The sequence below is a fragment of the Sorex fumeus genome, unplaced genomic scaffold, assembly GCF_029834395.1.
Source record: "Sorex fumeus unplaced genomic scaffold, SorFum_2.1 ptg000026l, whole genome shotgun sequence".
In the NCBI taxonomy this organism is placed as follows: Eukaryota; Metazoa; Chordata; class Mammalia; order Eulipotyphla; family Soricidae; genus Sorex; species Sorex fumeus.
The window spans coordinates 14,798,102-14,815,205 of NW_026606083.1; the positions used below are offsets into that span (position 1 = coordinate 14,798,102).

Sequence of the window (17,104 nt, forward strand, 5' to 3'; positions counted from 1 at the left end):
GGTTGAATTAATATCTGCCAGATTTTCTACTATTTTCTTTTTATAGTCCTGATATTTTTATTACATTTTATTTTCTATATTTATCTGCCTTTTCATTTTAATTAAGCCATCTGAATCCTTTCTTAGACGTTAATCATACTTCCTTTTTTGTTTTTCAAATGGTTGCTTTGGAGTTTTCAATATATACTTATAACTAATCTAACTCTGCTTTCAAGTAATGCTGTGCCAACTCATGGATAATGTAAGTACCAATTTTAGCAAAACATTTCTCACTCATCCTTCACTTCTGTTGAGTCATTGCTATGATTCATTTAACTAGTACATAAGCTTATATAAGCAAACACACACAAACATAGACACACACAGCTTATATAATTGAATACAACATTGCTATCATTTTAAGCAAATTGATATCTTAGTTCAATTATTAAAAGAAAATAAAAAGTGAAAGTTTCTATTTTACTTTCCCTCATTAATTTTCTGAGATTCCTCCTTTCTCTACATGGATCTTACCTAGGTCATTTCCTTCTGAAGAAGTTGTTTGGATATTTCTTATAATACAAGTATATTGGCAACAAATACTCTGAATATTTGTTTGAGGAATTCTTTATTCTCCCTTCACTTTGGGAGCGGGGGTCTTGGAGTAGAATAGGGGGCACACCAGCAGTGCTCAGGTTTTACATCTGGCTCTGCATTCAGGGGTTACTCCTGGTGGGAATCGAGGGACCATCTGGGGCATTGAGGACTGATCCCTTGTTGGCCACATACAAGGCAAACCCTCTATTCGCTCTACTATCTGTCTATTTCCCTTCACTTTTAAAGGACAGTTTGGTGGGTATAGAGTTCGAGGTTGGTAGATTTTACTCTCAGCATTTTAAATATTTTACTTTACTCATTTGCTTACAGTTTCTTTACCTTGCTGTATAACATGATATATTTATGTATATATTTTGTCTATATTTTATATATTATAATTCTGTTTTTTTGAGAGAGCACACCTGGAAGATCTCAGAGATCACTCCCAGTAATATTTAGGGCACCGTGTGGTGCTGGGTTTGAACCCAGGGTCTTTGAGTTCTTTGATCCACCTCCTCAGCCCTATAATTGTAATCCTTTCTTTCTTTTCTGGCTTTTTTTTTTTTGCATTTGGGGTCACACCCAGCAAGGCTCTAGGGTTATTCCTGGCTCTGAACTCAGAAATTACTCCTGACGGTGCTCAGGGTACCATATGGGTTGCTGGGGATTGAACCTGGGTTGGCCACATGCAAGACAAACACCTTACCTACTGTGCAATCATTCCAGCACTCATAATTATAATTATTAACCTTGTACTTATTTAGCAAAATGATTTTTCTTCTAACTGCTTTCAGGAATTTTTTAATCTTTGACTTTTCTGAAAAAAAATTCTTGGGGCTGGAGTGATAGCACAGTGGGTAAGGCATTTGCCTTGCATGCGGCCAACCTGGGTTTGATCCCCGGCATCCCAAATGGTCCCCCAAGCACCGCCAGGACTAATTCCTGAGTGCAGAGCCAGGAATAATCCCTGAGCATCGCTGAGTGTGACACAAAAAGAAAAAGATTCTTATGTGTAGGGTTTCTTTGGCATTTAGTAGCCTGATTAATTTTCTCTAAGCATCCTGGATCTGTGACTTGACGATTTGGTTCTAATTGGAAGACATTGTCAGTTACTGTTGTTTTTAGACTTAGATGCGGCTCTCTTTCTGCTATCCTCATCACATATATGTTAGATCTTTTCTATGTATCCTATGATTCTTGGATACATGTTTGTTTGTTTTTTTGTTTGTAGCATATTTTCTCTGCTTTCTACTTGGGGCAGTTCCTAATGTTCAATCTGAGCCCAGAGAGTTCAGTTGTGTCCGATTTATTTTGGAGTTTTCAAAGCCTTTCTCATCTATGTTCACGCTTTTCATCTCTAACATTTCTTCTTTATTCTCTTAGGATTTCTATCTCTCTGCAATAGAGTATCTATAGGTGATTGCTTCTGATCTACTTTCCTTCCTGTAGCCCTAAGCAAAAATGAATCATGACCTTTGAAATTCTCTGTCTGATATGCCAGCCTTCCTCTTTTATCTGGGACTGATGATGTTCATCCCTTCAACCTGTGTTTTCATATTCCTTGCTATTTTGTTGTAACATACTGAGTAAAGCTGTGGTAAATAAAGTTGGGCATGGAGTGGGGGAAAGCTTTCTGTGGTACTCCACTTGTATTTAGTCCTTAAAGGAAGTTTCCTCCCAGCCTTTCAGCTTCCTGACTCCTGAGTGAAAGGAATGGCAATGGTGGCTGGAGTCGGGTATTTCCCTTCCTATTTGGGAAGGCTAGGCTGATAAAATCGTTTCTCCCTGGGGCAGGCCTTATTCAGAAGGGAAGACTTTCAGGGTGAGATACAACAATCTTCACACACTGTCTTCTAAGGAAAAGTTTTTTAATCATTTTTAGCAAATTAAAAAAAAATTAGGGCTGGAGCGATAGCATAGCAGGTAGGGCATTTGCCTTGCACGCAGCCAACATGGCCGACCCGAGTTCGATTCCTCCGCCCCTCTTGGAGAGCCTGGCAAGCTACCGAGAGTATTCGATATGCCAGAGACAGTAACAACAAAGTCTCCAATGGAGACGTTACTGGGCCCGCTCGAGCAAATCGATGATCAACGGGAGGGCCTTTACTTTTTTTTTTACTTTAGCAAATTATTCATGACAAGCGTTACAAAATGAATTATTTAGGGCCTGCTGTTGGGGCAGGCTTGCATGGTTGTTGGGAAACTTGGAAATAATGGTGGTGGGAAGATGCAATGGTGGGATCGATGTTGGAATATTGAATGTAATAAATCATAGTGAACAACTTTATAAAAAGAAAATTAAGTTAAAAAATAAATTTTCAATTCCTGCTTTAAAAAAAAAAAGAGAAGGCTTTGATATGTTCAAGATGTTTCTCTTTGCTCTTCCTCATCCTTCCTTCCCTTCCTCATGAGAGGATTTTGCTCTAAAGTTTACTGTGAGAATTTGGTGGTTACTGGCAAGAAACTTTACAAGTGTGGTTGGGGAGAGGCTAAGGGGAGTTTTTTCACAATGACCTCGTTCCTCACTATGACTTCCTTTCACCCCAGAGTTTTTAGGTTTTGGACATTTTTGTCTATAGAGAGCTGATTACAGCATGTCAGCTACAGATTAGGTTTCTCTACCCTGATGAGGATACTTTTGAAATTGCATTCATAAAAAAAAATCAGAAAGTTCTCAACTATATGTCTTAGTACTTACTTATTTGAATTTGGAGACTCTCTAAGCATGGAGGGAAACAGAAGGAATGAGGGGGAATGTCTCTCTCCTCCTCACCAAAAATTGTGTTTCTCTGTATCCACCTTCTTTCTCCCTACATTCGGGCCCATAGTTTCTTTGGGACTTTACTTCTCTGACATACCTAAGAATAATTGTTGGATTTTCCATGTGTTCAGTTTTTCAGTTGTTGTTAGATAAAGCAGCCACCTCTAATGTTTTTTTTTTTTTTTTGCTACCTGGGAATCTTCCATATTCCCTTTGAAGTGTACAGTTTTCCCAAGCAAATAGGTTATTACATAGTTTCAAGCCAGACGGTGACTTTTGGGAACAGGCTTTCATTTTGTTCTCAGATACAAATCTTCAGCAAGAAGGAGAATCACCATTAAGAAATCAAGTCACCTTGTAAATTATGTGCTCAATGAATTCTACAAAATAACCTTTTGAGTTTTGTTTGTCCTCCTCTTTCTTAGAAATAACCAGGGTTCTTCTTATCAAGTGCAAATGTATACCTGACTCAAGTGCCTCATAGGTTTTAGGGTCCCTCTATAAAGGTCAAATAAATCAGCTGCAATTGAGTTTGATGAATGAAGAAAAAAAAGAATTTCTCTTGAAACCTGATAATGGATGACAAAAACTCTCTATTCCTGAGTGAGAAATAAAACTTGAATGATAAATTTGCCTTTTAAAGAGACATCATCAAATTTTCTGAAGAAAATGAATACTGAATCTCTATATTTGAATTATTAATTTCAATAACAAAATAACTTTGAATTTGTTTACTGTGTGCATTGAAGACTTAGCTTTCTTTTCAGTGTTAAGCCTGAATCTTAAAAGTACAAGGAGAATATACAAAAATTTAATGCTAGTGAGGATTTATAGATTATAGACTTTTCTTTGTGACAGGTTCTCCCTAGTATATAATTTGTCCATGAAAACATGAAATTATTATTCATCCACTCTCTTTACTTATGTGTCTTAGTGTTCTACATGAACATTCATTTTAATGTTTCAGCTTGATCAGGAATACAAACATGAGGACTTTACTTATTATCACTTTCTAAACTGTTAAGAGTTAGTGGCAGCCTAGCTGCATCTTTAGTTAGAACTAAATCAGTGTTTTGGTACACTGATAAGAATGAGAACTTTTTTTTAATTTTCATTAAGGCAGGGTGATTTATAAGATAGCTTTTCATGCACACAACCTTCCAACACCACACTGTCCTTCTCTAGTATCTCAGTGTCCCCAAACTCTACCTACTGTCCCCACCCTTGGTAAGCTCAGTTCTGTAGGCCAGTTTTCTCATCTATTGCTTTTATGATTTTATTATTTCCTTGCTTTGTTCATTTATGTTCTATATATGAGACAAATCTGTCCCTCTTCTTTTGATAACTTCACTCAGCCGATAACTCTCTAGATCCATCCACGTAGCAGCAAATCAAGTGGTTTCATCTACACCAGATTTAAAATTGAAATGGAAACTGTGCAGTGAAATGTTCAAGGACTAAACTTTAAGCAGAAACATTCAGAAAGTTCTTGACTATCTGTCTTAGTGCTCACTGATTTGAATTTGGAAACTCCCTAAACATGGAGGGAGGTAGGAGAAGGAGAGGAAATGTCTCTCTCCTGCTCTGAGTCCTCCTTGGGCTGCATCATCAAATGACATCAGTTAGAGCTTGACATCCCATTACTCATCAATTTGCTTGAGCAGGCGCCAGTAACATCTCCATTTGTCACTGTTACACGCTGGTATAGCCCAGTGGCGTCTGCTCGCTCCAGGAACACGAAGAGCCTCAAACCAATTGTTCAGAGTCTTGACGAACAAGTCTGACCATCTTGCAGCCACGCAATCTTTTGACATCCTGTGGAATCAGGTCTGTGAGAGTTCTAGTCCAGCAGTCATCTCCAAATCACATTATGTGTCCAGCCCATCTAATATTTGACACTTGGGTAAACAAGACAGTGTCCCTGATTCTCGATTATGGATGGAGGTCAGAACTCCAGATTCTTTTTCTCACTTGAGTGAAGCGTGATACTCCAAGCATAGCTCTTTCTGTTCTTCTTTAGAAGACCTGAATAGTGTTCTCATCCTGTTTTCATAGAGCTCAAGTCTCTGAGGTGTATGTTAATGCAGGAAGAACAGTGGAGTCAAAGAGATGTGCCCAGAGCCGGAGGTTCTTTGTCCTCTTAGCCGTCTACCTTCACTCCCATTCCTTCCCATTCCAGTCATTGCATGACGTTCTTGAGGGTGGCACTGAAGAGTTTTGGTGAAATGGTATCACCCTGCTGAACCCCTCTCTTGACATTGATGATCACTTCCTTGTAGAATGGTGAGATCCTTGTAGTGAATCCATAATACAGCTTACGGAGGATCCTGATGTATTGAGTTTGAACAGGAGGAGAAAAAACAAAATTATTACATATATATATAGGGAGTCTCATCCATCTGTAAAGTCAATGATTAAAAAAAAAATGGCAGCTTTCATCCTGATCCCAGGAGAGAGGAAGGCACCTGATGAGAAGGGGGTTAAGTCACATGAGGAAGAGACAATTTCTCTTTCTCCTTCTCTTTAACGTATAAACTAGGTATTTGTTCTTTCAGCTAGATAGGTTTTTCAGATAGAGAGGTCTGTAGCACTATAGCACTGTCCTCCCATTGTTCACCGAGTTGCTAAAGCGGGCTCAGTAACATCTCCATTGCAAGACTTGTTACTGTGTTTGGCATATCAAATACGACACGGGTAGCTTGCCATGTGGGCGAGATACTCTCAGTAGCTTGTTGGGCTCTCAGAGAGGGGCTGAGGAATCGAACCCAGGTCGGCTGTGTAGGTCGCATGCAAGGTAAACGCTTTACCTGCTGTGCTATCACTCCTGGAAATTATCCTAATTCTACGTCAGACACCAATTTTCATTCTTTTGGGAGTTAAAGGTGTCAAAGGAAGTTTCCCACCAGCGTGCAGCACCTCAATTGGCCTCAGATCCAACAATTTATGTGCTCCATGGGCTTGTCTTGGAGTTGCCTGTTCTGAACGTTTCAGGAGAGTCCTCTCCTTCAGAAGCACTAAAGAAAGCTACTTTACACTTCACATATTCCCAATTTTCAGACAGAAATCTAAAGAACATTTCTGTTAGCTCTATCTCTGGGCTTTTTGCTAATATTTCATCTCTCCATCCCTCCCCCAACTTTCATTTCAGTGTTAACACACTCTAACCATCATTTCACCCACCTGGTCTTGGGGTATAATTTATCATCTGTAAAATTCTTCTGTAATGGACTTTAGTTGCCCTGAAGAGAAAAGATGGTTGAGGTAAGAGAAGAGGAAAATGGTGGAACTAAAAGCTTATTGAGAATATTAAAAACAGAAGCATATATATGTACATTTGGAAATTAATTTACATATTCATTTTTCTTTATAATTTAGTAACTAAAATTATTTTGAAAAGAGTGTATCTGAACAAAATGAAATGCTGTAATCAGAGAGGGGTTGAGCTTTGGCATTTCATGTTTGTATCTTTTGGACAGCCTTCCTTTAGGCTTCTCTGGCATTTTGGTATGCATCCAAGGAGACATTATGGTTCATATGTTCATCCATAATCATCTAAAAGAGAGTCAACGATTGGTTCAAAAACAATCTCAGCTGGGTTTTCTTCCCAAACCATATATGTGTTGACATAAAAAATTCATAAGGCGATCCAAATAAAGATGAAAGCTTTTGTATCAGATGACAATACTTTGAAATGTTGATTTTTATGTGAAGGGAGCATAATTGGCCACCCCAAAATATGCCTTTTTGGCTTAAAGATTATTTTGAGCTGTTTATTTTTAAGAAACAGCAGACTTAGGGAAAACACAGAAAAATCAAGTAGAATAACCCATTTGTGAAAGGTATTTATACATCTAAGTGGGAAATCTCCATTTGTAAAGGTATTTTCCCTACTGTGCCAGTGAGAGGTAAGATGAAGTCTTGGAGATCTCCTACTTGTGGAGATGGTTGTGAATTAAATCTGCATAATTAGTAGTACCTCTGGCTAATATGTTTTTTCTAATAATTGCCCATAACTGACCTTCCCATCTTCACACACACACACACACACACACACACACACACACACACAAACACACGCACACACAGTTAATTTCTTTGTCTTTGCTGGAGATATTATCTAAGTTGCTATTCATTGGGTCACTCAATTTTCTCAAAGATGTATACTGGAAGTATACATGCTATTAAACTTTTGTTTTTCTTTACTTATTTATCAGTTTTATGGACCATTACTGGCAGTGCTCAGGGCTTACTTTTGACTCTGTACTCAGAGATCACTTCTGGTGGTACTCAGAGGACCATGTAGAGTGGCAGATATTGAAACTGGGTCCACTGCATGCAAGGCAAGTGTTTTGCTCACTGTACTACCACTCTTTATTTTTCTCCTGCTAGTCTTTTCCTGCTAGGCTATCTCAGGAACTTAGACAGGGAATAGAAGGTGGAAAAATTTCCCCTTGCCACAGTTTGTTTCTATAGTTTTATAGTTTTTATGGCATTTTTAAGTGCACATTGTATTCTTTGAAAACAGAGCTAGAGACAAATCTGGAACACAAAAAATAGTAACATAGGACTAAAAGGCAAAACAAGGGAAACTGGTCCATACAATTGAGTGGGCGGTGTGTATGTGAGAGGTGAAAAGCATCACTGAAATGGAGAGTGTTGGGTTCCTCGAGAGGGAGGGAAGACACTGCTGATGGGGGTAGTGTTGGAATTATATGCATGAGAGACCATCATTAATAGTGAATTCCATGGGCCCCCACAGGTGGCTTATGTGAGGCAGAGGGGAGAGAGAAAGTCATGTTCTCCTGATCTACCTCTGCCACCCCTGAATGGACTGGGAAGGCTAGGCTAGTGTAGGATAACATTGTTTTGTCTTTCCTGCATAGCCTCAAGTAGTTTAGGCTTATTGGGTTGCTCCCATCACAGTACTCCCCTTCCTCTATGTTTATTTGTAAACTTCTGTCTTTGTGCTCTGTTGACTTGTAAATATTGTTTTTCTCTTCTCCTTCAGTCCTTTGCATAGTTAGTTCAGAACAATGTTCTTTTGTATGGACACAAGAAGACAGTAAATGCTATGTTTTTGTAACATGGGAGTTTATTGGCTCTCAGTGATATTTTCCTCCTGGGCATCTGTTCTCTTGACCTAAGCCTCAGCTGTCCTTACTTCCTAGTGCCCCCAAAAGCAGAGTCCCGATGAAGGACTGGATGGAACCAGGGCAAGCAGTAAGCTATGTGCTACCCTGTCATCAAAATGGGCCTGGCCAAAGTGCCATAATGCTTAACTATAAGTTAAGAACTTGGTCATGGACAAGTGCTGTCATGATCCAAAAAGTCATAACTAGGTTCGGACCCTGCTAGGTTTAGGAAAGATTAATCTGGCCTGAGCACTGTAGTCTGAGTCTGTGGCAAGATGTTCCCAGGAGAGCTGCCCTACAAGCCTCAATGTATCTCTTACTGTGTCCATACAAAAATGACTAGTATTTTTAAGATGTTTATAGGGTTATTGGACTGAGGAAAGGAAAAAACAGTTTAAGAGGTATTTTGCCCAAGGCAATCAGGAAGGGATTTGGAATACCTCCTAGGTGGTGTCTTCTTTGAACCTGATGGGCCCTCAGGAAGGGCCTGACTGGTTTGCTACCTGACTGGGTGCCAACCCAGAGTGCTGGGGAGTTGGAGAGACAAGAGAGCTGGAGAGAGTTGAGAGAGAGAACAGGGTGGCAAGATGGAGTACAGAGAGACTAGCAAGGGGGGACAGAGAGAGAAGAATGTAGGGGAAGAATATAGGAGCAGGCTCTTGGAGAGAGAGAGCCCAGGCTGTGAGATGGAGTGCGGAGAAATGAGTGGGAGAGACAGAAGGAGATGGGAATGAGGAGCAGTGTGAGACTAGAAGGGGAGGCTCAGAGAGACTGGGGCAAGTGCGTGGGGAGAATGGGATAAACGGCATCTGATCAATCAACCGGCTTGGCCCTTGTTTCGTCCACCAACTGCCCCATGACCAGGGCTGCCCTGGCTGGGTGAGCGGCCGGGCCCACCCCACTCAGATGGCCGGGGGAGAACTGCCTGGGTCTCTCCCCAGCCACCCCCAGACTTTATACAGGCTAGGACTGAGAAAGTCTGTGGATTAGCCCCATGCTGCATGGGCCAAAGCCCTGCCAGCCCCACTAGTTACCATCAAGTCACACCTAATGTCTGCTTGGTCTTCTCAGCACAGGAGTTAATCCCTATGATGGTTGGAGGGCTCACTCGGGATGGTTCACACGTGCTGAACCAAACAGGTCCATAGTCTATGGACCAAACAGGATGGCTGCTTAGTGCCTATATTGCAAACCATAACACCCAAAAGAAGAGAGAGAGTAAGAGGGAATGTGTCTGCCACAGAGGCAGGGAATGGGAAGGGTTGGGGGTAAGGATGGTGGGAGTCCCTCCCACTGGGAACATTGGTAGTGGAGAATGGGCACTGGTGGAGGGATGGATGCTCAAACATTGTTTGATTGAAACGTAATCATGAAAATTCGTAAGTTTGTAACTATCTCATGGTGATTCATTAAAATAAAAAATTAAAATAAAAAAAAATTCCTATGAACTGATTTTCTCAGGGAACTGTGAACTCGGGCTGGACCGAGGAATTGATCTTCACAGGAATAGAAAGCCAGCCCTAGGCCTTAGCCATCTTCTATCTCACAGAAAGGAATTGCAGGAGGAGATGAGCAATGAAATCAAACAGATTTTATTTGGAGCCTTTAAGGAAGAAGGAGGTAGAGATAAGTGGGAGTAATACGTTCAAGAGAGAACTGAGGCTTCTCCAAAGGCAGAGAGAGCCCCAGTCCACATCTCAAGAGAGGAGATTCAGGCAGCATGTGCTCACCCACATGGGCACAAGTAGTCCATGGGCTGTGGCAGCATATGTGCGCGCTTCCTTTGTTCAAGATAGCTTTTATAGGATTTCTCCAACCTGTCCCCAAATGGGGCTTTCTAGCTAGGTGAGAGCCCAGTGCTTGGGTTGCCAAGGAGGTAGAATTAAGAGTGGTCGATGGTCCTCTTTGAAATTCCTTTCCTTGGCCTTTGTTCCTGCTGGAGGTTCTCTTGGAAGGGGTTCCAGGTTTTTCTGGGTCTGTTACTGCTACCTGGTGAGGGTCTTATCAGGCTTTAGTTCCTGTTTCTGCAAAGTGGGTGTTTTGCAGCCTCAGGGCCATTGGTTTTTATTTCTTCCTAGAAATTTCATTGCCATGGAGCATTTCCCTATCTACCTGCCTACAACAACAGTATTGTAACACATTGCATCTCAAGCAATAAAAAACGGTAGCCTGATATTTATGTGGACAGAAACCTTATATCTTTTTGCATTGTATTTTTAATCATAGGCAGTGACTGATTTATACCTAACGGGTTATTTTTAGGGTTGACATTTTCTGCTTCATTTGAATTAATTAACAATGTACCAATTGCAGTAGATGGGGGTGAGTCTCAGATAGAGAGCTGTTGTTTTCAGGTCTTTGTATGACCTCTACAGTAAAGATTTTTCAGCTACTGGTCTATGGACCACTGCTTGTTCTTAGCATAAGAAGGTTGAAAACCACTGGTCTGCTGCAATTTTTATTGACTGCCAGGTCAAGGGTCAGTGCTGAGACCAGTGCCATCCTTTGGTATAAAACAGTTGAGAACCTCTGCTCTCCAGTAGATGGGATGGCTGCCTCTGGTTCCAGTGCTGAGATCACCTGTGACTTTGGCTAAGTTATTCACTAGCCTCCACCTGTGTGTCCTTAAAATGAAACTATAGTAATACAAACAAAAAAGCCCAAACTTTAAAATATTTTTAAATAATTTAAAAGATAAATATAAAATATAAAAAGGGCATGTCAAAATGTAGATGTAAATCAACATAAGCATTATATAGTTCAACCTAAAGATTCAGATGACAGTTTAAAAAGGCATAGGATATTTATTTGGGAATAAAAGAGTTGTAATTTGGGGGACACAGATTCATCTTGAAAGCTGAAGACGTGCTCATTGGAAGGGACAAAGTCCAGGGTTTAGGGATAAGAAAGGAGGAAAATGAAATAAGTGGTATTGTATATGTAGTATGTATTCATATGCATGTACATGTATTTGTGTATATTCATATGCATGCACATATTATATGTATTAACATGTATTTCATATGTATATGGGTTTACAAGTATGTTTCTGTGTAGTCATATGTACTGAGAAGCTTAAGCTTTTCTTGGCCTGCCAAAAATTGGTTGCTGATCCACTAAAAAGGATGAAAAAAAGAACTGATTGATTCTACACTGTGGATAAATGTTTGTGAGCATAGTTCTCAGACAATTTGTTGGCGCCTTAAAACTATTGCTTTCATCCCAGTTCAGAGACCTGTGATGTAGCTCAAAGAGGACAGGGAATGCAATTTCTTTGTAGTGGCTCAATGGCATCATTTCAAAAATAGTTTAAACTTGACTTTTCACACACATAAGATCTTTCCCCCCTCCGCCTCCCCCCCCCACCACACACAGGGTACTGAGAACTGCTAGAGGAAGATGAACTGTGAGACAACCAAGAGAATGACGAGCAAGCAATCATTGAATCAATTGTTATAAACAAAGCATACAGACAGGAAGACTGTTGCAGTATTTACCAGAATACTTTCTGTTCTCTGAGGATGGATGGTGCCTTGGATGGTGACATCTAATACTCAGAATACAGTCCTGTGGGTTTTCTCACTGGAACAATGCAGCCATTGTCAGATTCAATTATAATCACCTTCTCATAATCAAGAAAATGTATGTAAATATCTGGAGTATAAGATTAGCCTAGAGAAAATAGCTCTAGCTATTTTGTGTGTGTGTGTGTGTGTGTGTGTGTGTTTAATGTAGCATTTTTAAAGTTAGAACACAGATTGAACATTTTTGCAGAAATTCTTAAGACACTAACTCAATCTCTGTTTTTTTGTATTGAAAAACTTTAATTATTAAACCTACCCTAAACAAGCCCAGCTTCTTCCCAACCAAATAATCAGAGTGGAAAACTGGAAATCAGAAAATAAATTTACAAAGATATAAGTTCATTAAGAGACTGCTGAGGGTTGGAGAGATAGTACAGTGGTCAGGGTGCTTGTCTTGTGCACACCTAATACATAGTATTCAATACTATTGAATACATAGTATTCAATAGTATTCAATACATAGTATCCCATATGGTCCCTGGAGCCCACCAGGATTGATTCCTGGGCACAGTCAGGAGTAACCCCTGAGCATAGCTAGGTATGACCCCAAAATAACAACAAAAAAACCCCCAAACAACAAAAGACACTGATGATTTGAAAATCCACCACAAATCCTAACTATTGAACTAGAGCCATTTTTACCATGTTTGTATCTTGTCTGAAGTCCTTTTACAAAAAGTCATGAAAAACAAATCCCAGTGGTACAGAAAATGGTTCATATTTTATAAGCACTTCTCAAGTAGATCTCTGTAGAAACTTCTCTGCTTTATCAAAGATGAGCAGAGGTAAAATAAATTGTTAATCAGCCAAATATTATGTAAATGGATATTAAGAACAATACAAACACCCAATCCTAGTATTTGGGAATAATGTTAATGAAAGTTCAAGATTACATGACCCAATATGGCATAATTATGTCTTAGAAATGTGTTGTGAAAAACACATTACTGAGACAAAGAATGCGAGGTGTGTCATCCAAATTTGGAGTAAGATAATAGAAATTGCTTGAAAACTACCGAGAATCGAATGCATTAGGGAACCCCAGTCCATATTTTTTGTTATTCTTTCAAGAGTGCCATTGATTACAAGCTCGTTGAGAACATTCTTTCAACAGTGCCATTGATTACAATGTTCATTGAGAACATTCTATGAATTTTCAATCTATTTATAACCTATCATGAATCATATATGTTGTCTCTAATGTGGCATGACTGATGTTATGTTTAAACATGGGAGAAAAAAATATAAAACAGGCCACATACTTTATGTATATATATATATATATATATATATATATATATATATTAGTTTACTATCAAAGAGACAGTCTGGATTCTAGCAGAGCTCACTGTTTTGGTCCAGTGCTCCATGCAGAAGTACTACAAAACAGCAGAACCTAGCAATCCTCATACCCATGTCATGTCAAGTGAAGAAATACCTATTTCAAGCTTTGACAAACAGCTTTCAGAAAGTTCTAGTAGCGGAATTAAAAAATAAGTCAACCTATATACCAAAGCTCTAAACCTATAACCTTTACCCGTGGTGGTGGAGGATGGGCACTGGTGGAGGGATGGGTACTTGATCATTGTATAACTGAAACCCAAGCACAAAAATTTATAAGTTTATAACTGTACCTCATGGTGTTTCACTAATAAAAAAAAATTTAAAAAAAATAAACCTATAACCTTTGCATGTTTCATTTCTCAACCTTTTTCTTGCTAAATAAAATAACCCAATATTTCCCAACTGCAGGTGATTTTTTATTGCCCAAGAAATATTTGACAATATCCAAAGACGTTTTTGGTGGGAACTGAGGGCAGTGCCATCTAGTGGAAAGAAACCAGGGATTTGGTCAGTGTCCAACGGCACACAGAAGGGACTCCACAACAAATGATCTAGTCTAAAATGTCAGCAATTATAGACCGAACATGATGGCTACTTAATACCTGTATTGCAAACCACAACACCCTAAAGGAGAAAGAGATTAAAAGGAAATGCGCCTGCCACAGAGGTGGCGGGGATGGGGGGAGGGGGAGGGGAAAGATACTGTAGGAATATTGGTGGTGGTGAAGAATGGGCACTGGTGAAGGAATGGGTACTTGATCATTGTATGACTGAAATGTAAACATGAAAGTTTATAAGTCTGTAACTGTACCTCACTGACTGTACCTCATTAAAAGAAGAAAAAGAAAAAGAAAAAAATTAAAATAAAATAAAATACAATGTCAGCAATGTATGTTCAGTTTCATATCATCTGACTTGAGCCTCTTCTCCAGTTGAACTGACACTATGGTAAAACTAGTAAACTCACTCTTTCCTTCACTGGGTAAGTGGTTTAAAATAATGATGAGAAAACATATGGGGACTAGCGGACGTTTGAGTGGAACTTTTCCTTGAAAGGGTGTTTTAAAACGTTTCACAAAATGATTGCACTTGTCCCTATGAGAATAAAATTTAGCTTTGGGGATGAATGCCTCTTTTTGTCAAAGGTCAGCAAGTTATTGTTCATCTATTTGAAAATAAATACATGCTTTGTACTAAGGCATGCATTTAACAATTTCATAAACTGCTAGAACCATTATCAATTTCACATTGAAGTGTTTCCTTGAAAACAAAGCATAAGAAGATTTGATTTTAACAGTTGATAACTATGCCCTTCTTTTTAGCAAAATAACTATGTCATTGATTTTAAGAATTCTGGAAATATTAGGATTTCTCTAACCACAAGCAAATGGTTTAATCTTACCAAAATCTTTGGTCAGAGAAGGTATTAAGCATCTTGTAACTGGGGAATTTGAAAGGTTATTAAGTTCTAAATAACAAGAGTCCCTTGAGTTTTCCCACCAAACTTTTCCCAGCAGTGAATATATCTGGATCTTACTCTGGTTTTTCATTCTTTTTTTAGCTTCCTGCAATGACTCATGTTCAAACACAGCGACCCTGGTTGATGTTTCTCCTGCAGAACTTTGGATTGTTTGTAGGTTGGCTTTCTCTCTTACTCTTGGCTATATATGAACAAAATATTGCAATATGAACTTCAAAACCCTTAAAAATAAATGTATGTAGCCTCATTTTGTTTCTTTCACTACATTCTATGGAGATTTGCACATTTGGTTTTTATATTGGGCAAGAGATGTGTCTTCTATTTCATTAACTTATTAATTTTATAATCCATTTTTTGTTTGTGTAATGTTGTCTTTCATTAAAATCTCCTCAGAAGTCTTCAGCACCATGATGTTCATACCTTGCAGTAAATATTAAATTTTAAATTATTTTTAAACATTAACAGTGTTGCTTCCCTAATAAAGAATGTGTGCAGTGTCTAAAGTACACAGTTGCTGGTTGGGATAAAATCTGCTTCAACTTCTTTGATGTCAATAATATGTATTTTTTTCCCTGAGATCACAAACCACAAGCAAACAAAATTACAAACAAATGTGATGAAGTTTTAATGTGATGGTTTGTATTACCTTCTATTACTGGATGTCAGGTTTGGAATATATTGCTCACCCGACAAACACGGAACATTCACCTGCAAGTATTGCCCACTGGCACATAAATGCTAATAAGTAAGGAAACGTGGGATGCCAAGAGGATACTACATCAGCAATCTTCTCAGTAATCACCGAGTGAAATATTTTCTATGCAAACAGGACTGGAAACAAAAGATGAAGTTCTGATATCTTTAAAATAACAAAGCCTGAGCATGCAGGAGAAGGATGTATAAACATTCAGATATTCAGCATAGGAAACATATTTTATATTCTCCAAGGAAACAGAGAACCCCAAACTTTGTGTCAGTAAGTAACTGCATGCAATAAGCAAGCAAAGTTGCTGACCTAGAAAAATGATTAAAAGAGAAAACAGCTCTGGTTTTAGTCTTTCTTTGCTTGTTTGTTTTTGAAAATCAATGCCTATTATTGGGCCTGATGTATTTCAACAAGGGAAAAAGTCTGTTTTTCTGCCAAAATGACTCTTGGCATTCAAGTACATCCCCCTGTCTTATACTCATCAGTAGAAAGACCTGCTGTGGCCTGTCTTTTCATAAAATCTTTTCCAGTCACCTTTCTTTGATTTCCAAAGTTGTCTTTTTTCTTCAGGACAGCTTGATTGAAGTGGACTTCTTTAGAGAGTGAAATCACTCCCCTACCCTAGGATCAACTCTGAAACCCAGGGGGCTCCTCGGCTCCATCCCAACTATTCCTGCTTCTGTGGGTCTGGGTGAGAACTCCATTTCGAACAATTCACAGATGATACGGTTGTAGGTGCTGCTGGTCCTGGTTCCTCTCTGAGCTAGCTCTCCACTGGCCCTCCCGTTGATCGTCGATTTGCTCAAACGGGCCCAGTAACGTCTCCATTGGAGACTTTGTTGTTACTGTGTTTGGCATATCGAATACTCTCGGTAGCTTGCCGAGCTCTCCACTGAAAAAGCAGAAATCACCAGCTTCTAAAAAGAGCAGATACACAATGCTGCTATCCAAGAACCACATGATTTCTCTACAGTTGGAGCTCCCAGAGTTGAAACCTCTTTCTCTTCACCTGATTGTCTCTGAGCATCAGATGGGCCCTGGCTTGTGTACCACATGAAGAGTCTGCTGTGAGTACTTTTATTCGCTTTTGCCTTTGAGAGGTAAGCAGACCCACTCTGCCAATCTTTTGGTAGAGTTACTTGTACCTGAACAAAAAACATTTTGCTCAACCTACAAGATGTCCCTAATACCCTCTGGTTTGGGGTCCCAAGGCCAAGTTCTGAACATGGTATTAGCCTTAATTTAAATTCTTTTAATTAGAAATACTCAGGTGGCCTTCTCGCCCAGCCAAGACCACGAGTTACCCCCCATGAGTGGCTCTCCAGCACGACCATGACCCCAGAGGCTCACGGATCTAATTTGGAACCCAGAAGCTTTGGGCAGAAATGTGAATGGACTATGCATTAAGCTACGGTGCTGTGCCCCCAGTGGAGGGAAAGGGTGTCTGTCTCTTCCACCTCCTCCCTCACTCCCCCCCGCCCCCCCCCCCCCCCCCCGGCACTGTGGCTGCCATCTCAGAGC

At 39.5% G+C, this 17,104-nt stretch overlaps 1 protein-coding gene across 3 annotated transcripts in view; it reads left to right on the forward strand.

Annotated features, from left to right (window-relative positions):
- The window catches only part of SLC39A12 (solute carrier family 39 member 12), a 75,884-nt gene extending 60,622 nt beyond the window's left edge, over positions 1 to 15,262 (forward strand). For 2 of the 3 annotated variants that reach the window (XM_056114621.1, XM_056114622.1), the window contains exon 11: positions 14,959 to 15,261. In XM_056114621.1, coding sequence (XP_055970596.1) covers positions 14,959 to 15,087 — 129 coding nt within the window. In that variant the 3' untranslated portion in view covers positions 15,088 to 15,261. Of the gene's footprint in view, positions 1 to 14,958 lie in introns of all 3 variants that reach the window. The other variant, XM_056114623.1, reaches the window with a different exon arrangement.
- The last annotated feature ends 1,842 nt before the right edge of the window (positions 15,263 to 17,104 follow it).